Source organism: Taurulus bubalis (genome assembly GCF_910589615.1).
Source record: "Taurulus bubalis genome assembly, chromosome: 12".
Lineage (NCBI taxonomy): Eukaryota > Metazoa > Chordata > Actinopteri > Perciformes > Cottidae > Taurulus > Taurulus bubalis.
In genome coordinates this window covers 11,541,894-11,555,343 of record NC_136600.1, presented here as the reverse complement: position 1 = coordinate 11,555,343, position 13,450 = coordinate 11,541,894, and the positions used below count along the sequence as shown (strand labels likewise).

Genomic DNA, 13,450 nt, shown 5'->3' with positions numbered 1-13,450 from the left:
GTTTTTTAAAATGATTCAGGAGCAGTAGATTTACTACTCAAGTAAAACCTTGAGGTTGGGCTATTTATTCAGTCATCTCACTGCATTCTATTTAAAATCATACTTTTTTGTCTCCATTATTTAAAAATCCTATTTCCAAGTATCTTTTATTTCATAACATAATCTTCTAAATTAGTAAAAAATATAAAATGCAAAGTAGACGTGCGAGTGCTCACCCCTTAGGTCAGAGGAGACGCATATATTATCAGTGGTGCAGCTAATTGGTTTAATAACTAACATGATCAGCTGTGTGTTCTGAATACTTAATAGTTGTTAATAATAAAAAAGTAACACACAGGCTTGTAATTGCTGCTGTTGCAATTCCTCCTGGTTGCCAACAGGGGTCGTTGGAGGTCACAGATTACCTCATGTCCCTTTAATGGCCAGGTGAGGGTCATTACCTGTTGGTCTTGATTACAGGAGTTGGCAGCACACAGGTGAGCCTCCATCCATACGTGGCCAAGGACTGTAGCAGTGGAACATAATCTGCCTTCACCTGCAAACCCTGCGGAGGAAACAAGACGTCCATTACAGCCTGCAATCAGCCCAAACCACCTTCAGGGTGCACACAATCCCCATCCTTCTCCCCTCAAACACACACACACACACACACACACACACACACACACACACACATTTTATGGAGCAGAGCGCATTCTCTGCTCTGATTACAGCTTTGAAGCATCCAGGTACGAGACGCAATCAAACGCCATCGGCGTCCCTTCAAATCTCTGTTAACAGAACCCTTCCTCTCGCACGTGATTGCTTTAATACACTGAATGTGTGCATTCATGGAGCTCGTTTTCAGAGCAATGTACACGGCAAATCATTTAAATAATCGAGACATAAACTGCTGCACAAACTCCCTGGTTGCCATGAGTCAACATGGCAACCATCTCTATTTAGGACGAGCGTTTGTCAGCACAGTGAGTCCTTGAGCAAATAGACTGCTCATGTGAAACTGCTCACTTTGTGGTGAACATTTAAACTCTGTTTGTGCTGTTGGAATGCTCGATAGAAATGAGCTGTTGTCTCAGTGACGGATTTAAACCAAGACTGGCCAAAACACAAACATGGATATGATTGTTTTGACTTAGGGGACAAGGAGCCTGTTAGTAATTCAAACTGAAATGCACACAGATTACTTCATGTACTTCCAGTAGACACACACACACAAACACGCCCTGTTCGGAGAGGAAGCGTGCGCGTCGTTTGCCATTCTTGTCATGTTAGGTAGGGCACCTGCCGAAAATGCAAAACCGCAACGCGTGTCAGTTGAGATTGCTCGAAACCAACAACGACATATGCACACACACACACACACACACACACACACACACACACACACACACACACACACACACACACACACACAGAGCTGACTGGCTCCAATAGGATGCCTGAAGTTATGGACTGTGCAAAATATATTAAAAGATAAGAGTAAAACAAAAGTCTCAGTATTCAGGCCGTTACCCTTTTTCCATTTTTATTTTTTTACATAAGTTTCAGACCGTTAGGCCCGGATGTGCAGCGCGGGGTACTGATATGAGTCAGGAAGGCGGCGAACATGAACGCAGAACCTCACAGAGTCTATTCATAGTGCACCGATCAACTGTAGAATACATGAGAATACATCACACCTACACACGCTACATTAGCCTTCACTGTACTGTGAAGAATCTTGTCTAATTAAAGCTGAACCAGGCAGGTTTTCATAAACGTAAATGTACATTCATCAGTGAACCACAGAGATGCTGCATTAGAAAAGTGTCCCTTTTGACCCTGAAAGAGTTGGTGCCACAAATTCATATACAATTTTTTTTATAAATCGGGTGACAGATTAATAACTTCAGATGGTGAAATTCAAAAGCAAAGCAGGACCCGTCCCCTTTTTTCCACTCTTTTCTGTCTTTTCAGAGAACGTATCGCAGATCAGAAACACTTTTATTGTGGTCGGTCTAACCAGTCTTACCAACTGTTTATATAATGTTTTAACATAAACGCCTTAATGCTCCCATAACCATGGCACAATTTTCTTTCACACATACTTCTGTATTTTTTACAGTATTAACGTTCTTGTTTGCTCGAATTACATGTGATATAATTACACATTGGAGCTAAATAATAGACTAGTGTGGGATAAACTACTACCATATTGTACTATTAAGAACTGTTCACCACAACTCACTAAACTACCATCACAACAGCATCTGCTTCAACAACAACTACAGGTACTACCATTGAGGCACAACAAATACTATGTGTATAATATACACATAGTATTTGTTGTAGCCTCAATGGTAGTAGTACTTTTGCTTCACACTTTGCCTATAACTTAGTATTTATCTGACTAAATGTGCAGTATATCACTAAATCTACTTGGTAACAACTACCACTATTATCATACTGTTACTATTATACTACTATTATACTACTGTTAATGCCTCTGGTACTTCCAGTAGTAACATTAAAGTAAATACTACTACAATTATAATTACTATACCCAGCTATAGCCAAGTAGTACAACTACATACTGCTATCCCTCAATCTGCAACTACTACCTCTAGTGTCGCTACTACTACAAGTATGATGACTACTACCATGACTGCAGTACTTTCCTGCTACTATTGCCTCTTCTAATTCTGTGTCAGGGTCCAGTTTGTGGTCACACAGAGAGAATAAAGGAGAGAGAGAGAGAGAGAGAGAGAGAGAGAGAGAGAGAGAGAGAGAGAGAGAGAGAGAGATCAGCATGCAGTGCTCATTGTCTGCCATCAGACAGACCTCAAGTCCAAACACTTAAACCCACTCCACCGCACATCGCCTCATTTTTCTCCCACAGATTCTTATTGATCAGGACGTCAGAACATGAACAAACTGACTGAAAGCCATCACATATCAAGTTGTAGGTTTTAGCGAAGAGCTAATCGTTAGGATACGAGACACTGCTCCTGACATTATTTACACAAGCATTAGTTTCTCAGTTCCTGCAGGGAGCGGCGCATCTACATTAGTTTTTCGGAGGTTTACGTTGGAATCACTCCCAGAAACGGGCTCTCTTTTCAAAGCCTTGCCCGGAAAGTAAATTGAGAAATATTTTTTTTCTGTAATGGCTTGCTGTTCTTCGGAGTAGGTGAGAGTTAATCACAGTCCCCGGAGTCTGGCTCCCCTCTCTCCCTGACTTATTATGCAGGGCCACCGCGCTGCATCAGCACTGCTCCGAGCCTAAAAAACAAAGCAATCACGGCGCCATCTTTGTCTCCGATGTTATCTGTGCGACTATAAAGAAGGACCACATGGCCAGAGGAGCGAGGAGCTGCAGTTATAAACCTCAGTTGAAGCTATACTTTAAATTAAATCCAGGTTGTTGTTTTTTCTTTTCTTTTTCTTTCCTGAGATCATCTCGTCATACAGAAACACATTTGTACCTTGGAGCGACGGGGCTCCAACCGCCTTGCTGAAGGGCATCTCAGCATGAAGAGCCGAATATGTCTCCTCCAGCTGATGATGGGAGCTAAAGCAACAAGCGCTAAGGCAATAACCCGCAGCTAACCTTCAACATTTTTCATGCTAAACCTCCATCTATCGTTTTTTATGAGATGGTGACATTATCCAGTGTTTCGGGACTTGCACCTGAGACAAAGTTTGTTTTTGTTTTCAGCCGTGTGGTCGGGGAGGAGGAAGCTGCAGGTCAACTGGAGGTTCAGAGCTGTCGCTTAACAAAAACACCAGAATATAGTCTTTCGTTAACCCCCCCCACCCCCTCCCCTCCACCCCCCCTTCACCGACTCGGCTAGGAAGACATAACAAACCATAATTCTGTTTTGCACCAGCTCTGAATGTGGCAGTAATTTTGCAGACAACTGGGGTTAACAGGTTTGCAGACACAGTCCAGTAATGATGAAGCAAATACCTTTTAAAAAAGGGCATCAGATATTGTTCCTGATGGAGCGTTGTCACAGCAACAGAAAATTCAGCATCCACCATGTTTTAAAGCACTGCAATATTTGTGCTTTTCCTCACTTTTACATGAGGATATGGTGTTGATCAGTTCTGCGTTTAGATTAGATATCATCTTATTGGCCATGTATTTTAATATGAGTCTGATTTGTGATTTGTGAACCCTCCGCACACAGTTGCAATTGCTGAAAATGTGCAATCCAGCCGTCTGCCCCAGTATGAATGCTAGATGCGTGAAACAAGTTTGATGGAACAAGCTCACTGCAAAGTCCACTCACGTACTGTTCTGTAGCTTTCAATCACATCACATGATCAACAGATGAATTTGTCCCTCTGTCACGTAATAATGTCCAAAGTTCCATTATTCTGAGCACGTTAAGGACTTCTTGTCCATGTTGGCTTAAAGGTTGAGACTGAAAGTGTATCCTTGACCTTGCTGACATTGGTAGCTGAGAGAAATCTCATCACCAGGTCCATCTTTGTAGCTGTTTTCTGTGAGCTGTTTTTCTTGCATGATTTTGTCAGATTTGTAAGCATAATTGACATGCATTCGGAATGACTGTGATTTTATTTAATGTTTTTTTAATTTATTCAGTCAGTTGTCAATTCGCGATTTAATTTTCCTCTAGGCGCCACCATGAGGTTGACATTTATGGGTCAGAGTGTCAATAAATATCTGATGGAATGCCCTGAAACTTGGACCTCTATGGTGCTCAGAATTGTAAAAATGTTGATCCCTCGACCATTCATCCATCATCAGGTCAACTTTTTTAATTTGTCCAATACTTTGGTTACACCTTTGCACCCTTTTCCATGCTTAAAATTGCATTGCTGCATAAGTAACACAGCTAAATAAATACCTCCAAAGTTTATCCAAACTTCAGAGTTTTACATGGTCTGCTGGTTGAGTCAAGACTAAACTATGCAGCCTGATAACAATATGAGTCAGCACACAGAGTTTCTTGTTCCTCCGCCGCTCTCAGTAAAAGCTTTTATTAAGTACTTTTGCACGGGGAAGAGAAATATTAGCATTTGATGTTTCAAACTGATGACTGAAATGTGGGTTCTGAGACAGATCAGCAGACAAATCATCCGCTTTAAAGCAACAGCCCTAATTACTTTATTTTATAAAGAGAGAGGGCCCGCAGCCAAATCGTGACAGAAGAGCCCAGAGTTCTTCCCGGTGTCTCTGTTTACTGCTTTGTTAAATTAGGTAAGAAACCAGATGTTTCATTTTTTAGCTGATCTGATTCTTTTCACCGTAACCTAGTTTGGTGAAGAGAGGAACAAGAGATAAAGAGACGGCAGTTTCTGTGTCATGTTAACCTCAATTTAAACTCAAATCTGCATCAGACGGTTAACTTTTGCTCATCACTCCACCCAATATGTTACATTGCATTATTATTTTGCTACTGATGCTTGAGCAGTGTTCTACTGCTGTAAAAGGTCAAGGTGGAGCAATTAGGCTACTTTACAGTATACAGGCATGCTATGTTATTCTCTTATTTACCTTTTTAGATATGTTCTCTTTGGTGCACTGTTTGTAATTTATAGACTTACTTCTTTGCACAATATTAAATCAGCTTATATATTTTTTTAATGTAAAATCTTTATCTGAAAATGACCTCTCAGTTTGGAAATGAAGGGTAATATTTCTCCCAGAAGTGCAGTGCAGTAGAAGTACAAAGTAACACTAAAGTAAATGTACTCAGTTACTTCTCGCCACTACTAAGCCTCTATTCCGTCACGTTGTTTCTGATACACCTGATAAACAACCTCACCCCCTGCAAACCAAAACCTCCGCCTCCAGCCCGGATCTATCAACATCATCGTCACGTTGTCGGACAGAGCGGGCTCGATCTCTCACTTGCAGGGACGGTGCAAATTACTCTCCTGCAATCTAGGTCACCTCTCCTCTCGCCTCAGTCAAAACGGATAGAGGTATCACGGACAGGCGACGCGCGGTAACGATCGGCCCTCTCATGCCCAGCATGCCCACGCAGCGAAACGGGACTCATAAGAAATGTATAATACTGTAAGAATATACTGTACGTTATAAATAATGCACCAGGCTTGATGTTGGGAGGGGGGGCGACTAATCTGCATCCTGCGCTCTTTGAAGTGACAGTGAACCCAGAGGAAGACACTACCTTTTTGTGTGAACCTGATTTTAAGCAGATCTGAGTGACAGAACACACACACGCTATGTTCATGTGAATATACATATATATATATATATATATATATATATATATATATATATATATATATATGACTGAGGTGTCCTTGTCTATGTCCTAAAGTATTTCTTCAAAGCGTCCTCCCTGCCACACCGATTCTGTGATGTGGGGCCCTAATCCCGTTTCTTTAGTTTCTTGAGAGTGTGAAGTGCTGCTCTTCAAAGCCGCGGATGCAAGTGAATTCTGGGGATGAGTGACAACAATGTCGGTGCTGTTAAGCTCCTTTCGCTTGCTTTGACTTTGGACTGCCATTTCTTAAATTTGAACTCCACTGATATTAACTTTAAGGGTGTCTTTTTTGCAGGAGTAGACACACACACACGCAAACACACACGCGCTCTAAACTCTCCTTGCAGTTTTTCCGGTGTGTCTTTTGGGTTACGAGTTGTCAAGATCAAGGAGTGACTGCCTGCCAGCATCGTCACAGTGCAGCGCTTGAAGTGGTTGAGAGAACATTTTACTTCCTGACAATCACGCTAGGATATCTAAAACTGTGTGCAGACGGTAAAGCACACACAGCGTCTTATTAAATCGACCTTTAGATCCTCTAGCCATCTGAAGTCAGAGAGAAAACTGTTATTTCAGCTGTAAATTATTTCGCGAACACCAAAGTCATAAAACAACAGTTATTTTTTATGTTCTAGCTACACTAATAATACCCATAAACACAGCTTGTCTGTTGGTAACAAGGGAGCGACTGAGCAATCTGTCTTGCTATCTGCCATTTTTCTAAGTTATGCATAAAGCACTGCAATCATTTTCTTGCAGGTTTGTTTTTAATATATATATTTTTTACTGGGAATATACGTTCAGTAGCAGAACCAAGGTGCATCGCTGCTGTACCTAATTAGTTTAATAAACACCCATGCCAGTTTTATTGCTCTGGAAAGGAATATTTTAAAGGGCTGGTAACAAAAATAACCCCAAAAAAACCTTTCTCATTTACCTCCAGTGGCCTTGCAGGATCATTTCTGTTTTATGTGCTGCGGTTGGGAGATTTATGCTGCTCCTGAAAATGGAGGTGAATTGACTTTTGTTTGTGCTGCTCAGAATTCCTTCCCCCTCTCTATTTTGGGGAGGTGGCACACTGAGATTTTGTGCACAGATGGATACCACTGGGTGGAAGTTTAAAAAGTCCCTTTTTAAGGGTGATGCTTTTCAGACCCATAGATAAATACACTGGCTGTACATTGATTTTTGACTTCTTTATCCCAGCTGATTTTCCTCTTGGGGGCACCTCACCAGGATTACATGTCAAAGTCAATTGACTAGTTGTAAGGAGTACTACACAACCCGTAGACATGTTGTATAATGTCCTCTGTGGCTTTGGAGGAGCTTTGTCAAGTCTGAGAACACTTGAGTTGTGTTATTTTTAAATAGAAAAAATTTAAAAAAACATGGGCCTAAAGAGTCAGAGAGGATCTAAGGAAAGACTTGGCATTACTAGATATAGAAGGGGCGAGACCACACGTAGAGAGGACTGTTTGAATGTTTACGTCCGTCTCCCAGCTGACTTGGCAAAGGTTTGATTGACTGACAGTTCTTTCAGTCACCTGCCAAGTACAGTATAAAAGTACTATCTTGTCACCTTGTGTCGCCAGAATCGCAGGAGTACGTGTACATTTTGCTCCTTGGAAACATCCACCGCGCTGCTGGAGTTCGTTCGTCCAACACGACTGCCGGTTACGGCCATGTTTCTCACCGCAGAACACACACGGCAGAAGTTGAAGTCGCACGTGAACACAAGAAGCAGTCGCTTTGTCGCTGGAAGCCGACACTCTTCACAGACGATAGAACGCCGACCATCTCGCTTTGGGGTTTAGACGTTGTTGACATTTTAGGCGAATGAATGTCATTTTTATTTTGTTAAGGGTCAAACTATGTTAATGTTTAATTATTTCTTGGATTATATCTCAAATTTACCTACCATTTTTGGTAATACAATATTATCATTTCATTAATATCTGTTCCTTTTTGTTTTTTGAGGACTGTAAATGGAAATGTAATACTAAATTGTTGATAGTACACTTTTTGGCTTTGCACTTCTACAACACTGTCAGATTTACAATGAACGGTTGAAAAAAAGAGGATAGAAATGGCCTCAACAGAACCAGAGATATTGTCTCCTTTGCTTCACACATTCTTCTTCCTTGTGTAATTCTGGCACCTACACTACCCACAATGCAACTTGATCGCAATGTTATGCTAGTAGTGGTTATTGTAGCCTCGAGCTGCCTGCCTCAAGCAGAGATGAGTAGCGTTCTAAAGAGGCCTGGTAAAATCAAAGAAGCCCTTTGAAGCTCATGATGTTACACTGAGTAAAATGTTCAAACTGGGGATGCAATGTTTTTTAAGGCTGCACCGTCAGATCAGATGCAAATATTCTACGTCTTATAAACGGTTTCCTTACAGAAGCATGCCATGTTAGATGTATTTCAAAACCTTTATTAGCATCTTGAGAATTTTAAAATACCGCTCGTTGCACAACAGTAGATTTGTCCCAATGGACTCTGGCTGAACTGAAGTGGATAATGGCGCTTTAAACAACATATAAGGAAGGTACGAAAAGACAGGATAAGAAGCTTCTAAGAAACATCAGACCCCTCACAGGTAGTGCAGGTGAAAATCAGTTCATTCTTCAATAAAACACCATTTTTGGTTATTTTCTTTTGAAGGATGAACTGATTTTCACCGCAGCACCTCAATAGGAGCAAACATATTAGGACCGACCCTAGCCGAGGTCTGAAGGAGGCCTTGTTTTTGTTTGGTTGTTGCTCCTTCAAAACTCAGTGAGAGGAAAGAGGCCTTTCAGTACATTAGTTTCAAGGCAGCTCCTGAATGGATTTTCCCTCTGGACACAAGTGATGCGAAGCTGGTCCTAATTGGAGTTTCGTAGCGGAGACCCTCGATGAGTTATTCATTTTGAGCGCTTCACCCCATCCATGTGGTTCCTATTGAGGTCATTGTCACGTCTTCAGATGTATTCAGAACATCTGTCAAAAATCGATGTTGTTTTGCTTTTCATGATGAAACTATTAAAGAATGTCTGTAGCGGCTCTTAAGCACTTTTACATGCTGGGCACGGTGCACGTACATATGACTATATGTTCAGGCTGCACTTTTGTGCACCTTGCACTCAGTCTTAATTTGTCAGTTCAAGGTTTTGGTTTTCTTCTTTCATTTCTCTCTATGGTTTTTTTTTTTAAGCCAGAACTTGTTGGCTTTTTATCACTGTACATTTTGATACCTTGTCACAGTAGAATTGCTAAACCCTAAATGACCTGATAAGATGAATGTATTTTTTATAATTTCATATGGAAGCCTCTTGGTGTCATTGTCACATTGTCGGTGTCAAGGTCGTTCTATTGTTATACTTATTTTAACTGTATAATCGACCGATGCTAAGTCCCGCTCCCCTTAGATACTGTCGCTAGGCCGGAGCTTGACAAAAAGAAACATGGAGAAGTCGGATCCGTTTAGCTGCAGTGTGTATCAGATTAGTCTCTGGGCATCAGGCAGTACAGCTCCAGGAAGCTGACCGCGTCTTGAAGGACCACAGTCTGCAATGGAAGGATATATTTATTGTGATAAACTTTCCTCGGGCAACTTTGCCCGTTGGGAAGCTAGACGTCGTAAATATCAAAATAAATGACACCGTAAGTTGATTAGGGGCCACGGCCGTGGCACATAGCCTTAAAGAGATAAAACAAAGGAATGAAATCATGCGGGTTCACCAGACGCCTCCGCCTTCGACCTGCACTTCCCGCTGGAAGCCGACACCGACCCCACGGCACTGGAGGCCCAGGTCGTATTGCCGGGCCCGCTAGAGGGAAGGGGGGCAGGCGAGAACCAGAACCAGGAAGAGACTCAACGGGGCCGACTGTTAGACCCAGCGGCAGGAAAATTAGAGGTTTTCTAAAGCGACTCTGGTGCTCGAAAACACTACCGTGTTTGTCCACAGGGACTGCCAGAATCAACACTAAATGAAAGTTCCTCATAGTATCTGACTGTATACAAAGTAATGTTAAAAAAGTAACGTTACCTTGAACAGATGTAGTGTGACAGGAAAGGGGAAAGGCTGCCAAGCTTGTTCAATTGGGCGGGACTTATTAAGGGTCAAATGTTGTTAAACCGTTTAGAATAATTGGGCCGTATATAGTCTTTGTTCACCAGTGTTGGAAAAGGTACTTGAAAAATATAATAAATTACTAATCACATATTACTCATTTGCACGGCAAAATAAATGTAATTACTTGTACTTATGTTATTCGGCACAACTCTGTAAAAGGTGCCTCTTAATGACTCGAGAGCCTCCACATAAATTATATTTGGGACTTGTCATTGTGAAGTAAAAACAACATTTTTATATCATTATTACAACCAGTATTCAATCATCCATATTCAGTCGTATTCTGGTGTACTGCATCTACTCACCACTCTGCTGCTCTGCAGACACCTGTAGATGTGACGCCATTAGAAACTTAGCTTTTTTCTTTCTCATGGAAATTCTCTTATTAGTTCTCCGTTATAAATGGAACAATTAAAAACAACTTTCATATGTTCAGTGATGAACAGCCTCGCTCCCTGAGACAATACACCCCCACTTGACGACAATATCAATAATTTCTGTCCTCAGTGAAACTGCTTCCTCTTCTTCTCTGAGCTTCATACATCCAACCACCTTTCAGACTTCTGGATAAATAAAACGCTCTAAGGGGGAAAACCAGATGACATTATATAAAGAAGAAGAGGAAGAAACCCCACGCAATCAATATTCTGTCTTATTTTTCATTGTAATTATCCCTGCACTGAAACAATAATGAGCTGGGAAGATACTTTGCATATCAATTTCAGGCGGTTTTCACAGTGAGTGGGGATGATGTGAAGCCCTGATCGCCCTTTGTGAAGGAGTGTGCTGTCAATCTGATTTGGCGTGGTGCAGATTGCTCGGGTGAAACAGTTTTTTTTGATAAAGTCCCAGTGGAGGAGTTGATTGGATCTCCTGGAACACAGGCTGTGGCTTCGGCGTCGTTCACTGTTGACGTTTCTGAGGAAGCCTTGAAATCCATTAGGCTGTAACAGTATTACCATTCATCTCGGAGGAGGGGAGGCTTTACTGCCGCCGCCAGACGACTGTAGGAGTCTTTTTTTATTTATTTTATTGGCACATGAGGCCGTCAGCGCCGGGCTGGACAATCACAGAGCCACATTTTTAGGGGACAAAAGTCTCCTTTCACACTTGGACAGCCACGGGCCACAAAAAAAGGTCTAAATTCAATTACAGTGATAGCATCGGCAAACACATACAGACACACAGAACCAAACTCAAACGCATGCACATGCAGCTGCATGCACACACACACACACACACACACACACACACACACACACACACACACACACACACACACACACACACACACGGTTGAAAGGCATTGAAATGGCCGCAAACCCTTCAACTCTAGACAGAAATCAATTTCCAACTTGGAACTTGTGCTGAGGAGAGACGGTAATCGGTGGGCAGATAAGGGCTTGTTTGCTCCTGATAAGACAAGCGACCACGACACATGTCCCATAAATTGAGATTTCACAGATTTGCCTTTGGGGTTGTAGGAGGGGCTGAAAGAGCACGATACCTGAGTGACAACTGATTTCAATAGAGGAGGTCCAAACTTTGTCAGAGGATTTGCGCTCTCAACAAGCCGAGGCAATGTGGCTTAATCATATTGTTGAATAAGATAGTATCAATGTGAATATTTTACTGATAATTATTGGTGACAGTGGTGAAAGACAAACACAGGACTTTTGTCCAGGAGATCGAGTTAATGCTCTTTTCCTAAACTTTGTAGTTGTGTTGCCTAAATCTAACTTTAGTCCATTTTGAAAAGACACTATGCATGCAACGGGTGCAGAACTGGCGCCATAGTTTGAACCCTCGGGCACGAGTTGTACTTAATGGCACATAAAGTATCAATATATATTTTTAACAACCGATATAAAGGAAATTACTTGAGTGACTGCCAATGAGAGTATTAGCAGCTTGGTTTTGAAAGTTTCTTTTGACATTTATTTTGTCAGTAGCAGCTGGTGGTTGCTCAGTAACTGTATCACTTACATAGCCCACTGAAGTCTAGATGTTAACTAACTCCTGAGGCTGCAGACGGCAACAGAGCTGAAGTTTCACGGCGCTCTGCTGCTTCCATAAACCGCCTTGTATTGCCCGTGACTCGAATGTCAGTGCAGGTGTATCCAGTAAAAAGATTACTTTCGCACCACATCTGTTACATCTTTAATGCAGCCTGACCGCTTTATCCAAATGAGAGTTATTCTATTGCAGTGTTGTGATGATATCTTTGGATTTAGCATGTATGGATTTTGAAAATAGGAAAAACACGACACTCTGTAATTTCAGAGATATTGCCTCATTTCTGTGTTTTGATGTTGACGTCATTTCAAAATGCCGCGTTCGTGTTCGTTTGGGTTGCCATGTGGTGACTGCAAAGGCCACAGTTTATGATTCACATAATTTTTTATACTCATCGAACCATGAAGCGAGCCCTTGTGCCTCACATGAAAGCATCTGAAGTCCTCATGTTTCTCTGTTCACTTATTCCGTTTTTTATCTTTAATTCGCAACAGTTTTATCAAAATATAACACATGTTGATTTCAGCAGGTATGTGGTGGGGCATAAACTCTGGTCGTCCGTAGGCTGTTACACAGCTATTCACCACCACCACTTACTCCCCCCCCCACCCTGCATTGAAACTGAACGTTGCCATTTGACGTAAATCCTGAGGTGTATAATCGCCCCATTACGTAAAGTGGATGTGTAATTCATTATGAGTTGTTTTTGCCAGTGACATTTTTTCAAACAACCTTCAAGAGAAGAGCACAAAACTTGCGCAAATCGAGGACAAACGAAGAATCCAATCCATCTACTCACGTTGATGACGGTCCACTGCTCCACGACGATGGCATCGTATGTCGGGGTTGCCGCGTTCGGCTCACCCTCGCTCGCCTCCTGGAAGATGAAGACGCTTTCCACCGACTTAGGCAGCATATCTGCAGAGAAGAAGAAGAAGGAGGAAAGAAATCGAGGCGTGAAGAGAGTATTTACTGGATGGAGCGTGGCTGTCTTGTCTCTGCGGCTCCTTTTTTAGGCCCTCCAGGCCAGAGGAAATGGAATGATATCACTCAGTCCCATTCACACACA

General features: G+C 41.9%; 1 protein-coding gene across 1 annotated transcript in view; it reads right to left on the bottom strand.

Annotated features, from left to right (window-relative positions):
• rftn1b (raftlin, lipid raft linker 1b) overlaps window positions 1–13,450 on the bottom strand; it is a gene marked incomplete at both ends in the record, with an annotated part of 81,644 nt that overhangs the window by 5,635 nt on the left and 62,559 nt on the right. The window contains 2 exons of the mRNA XM_079228007.1: window positions 441–544; window positions 13,181–13,299. Of these exons, the coding sequence (XP_079084133.1) occupies window positions 441–544; window positions 13,181–13,299 (223 nt within the window). The remainder of the gene's footprint in view (window positions 1–440; window positions 545–13,180; window positions 13,300–13,450) is intronic.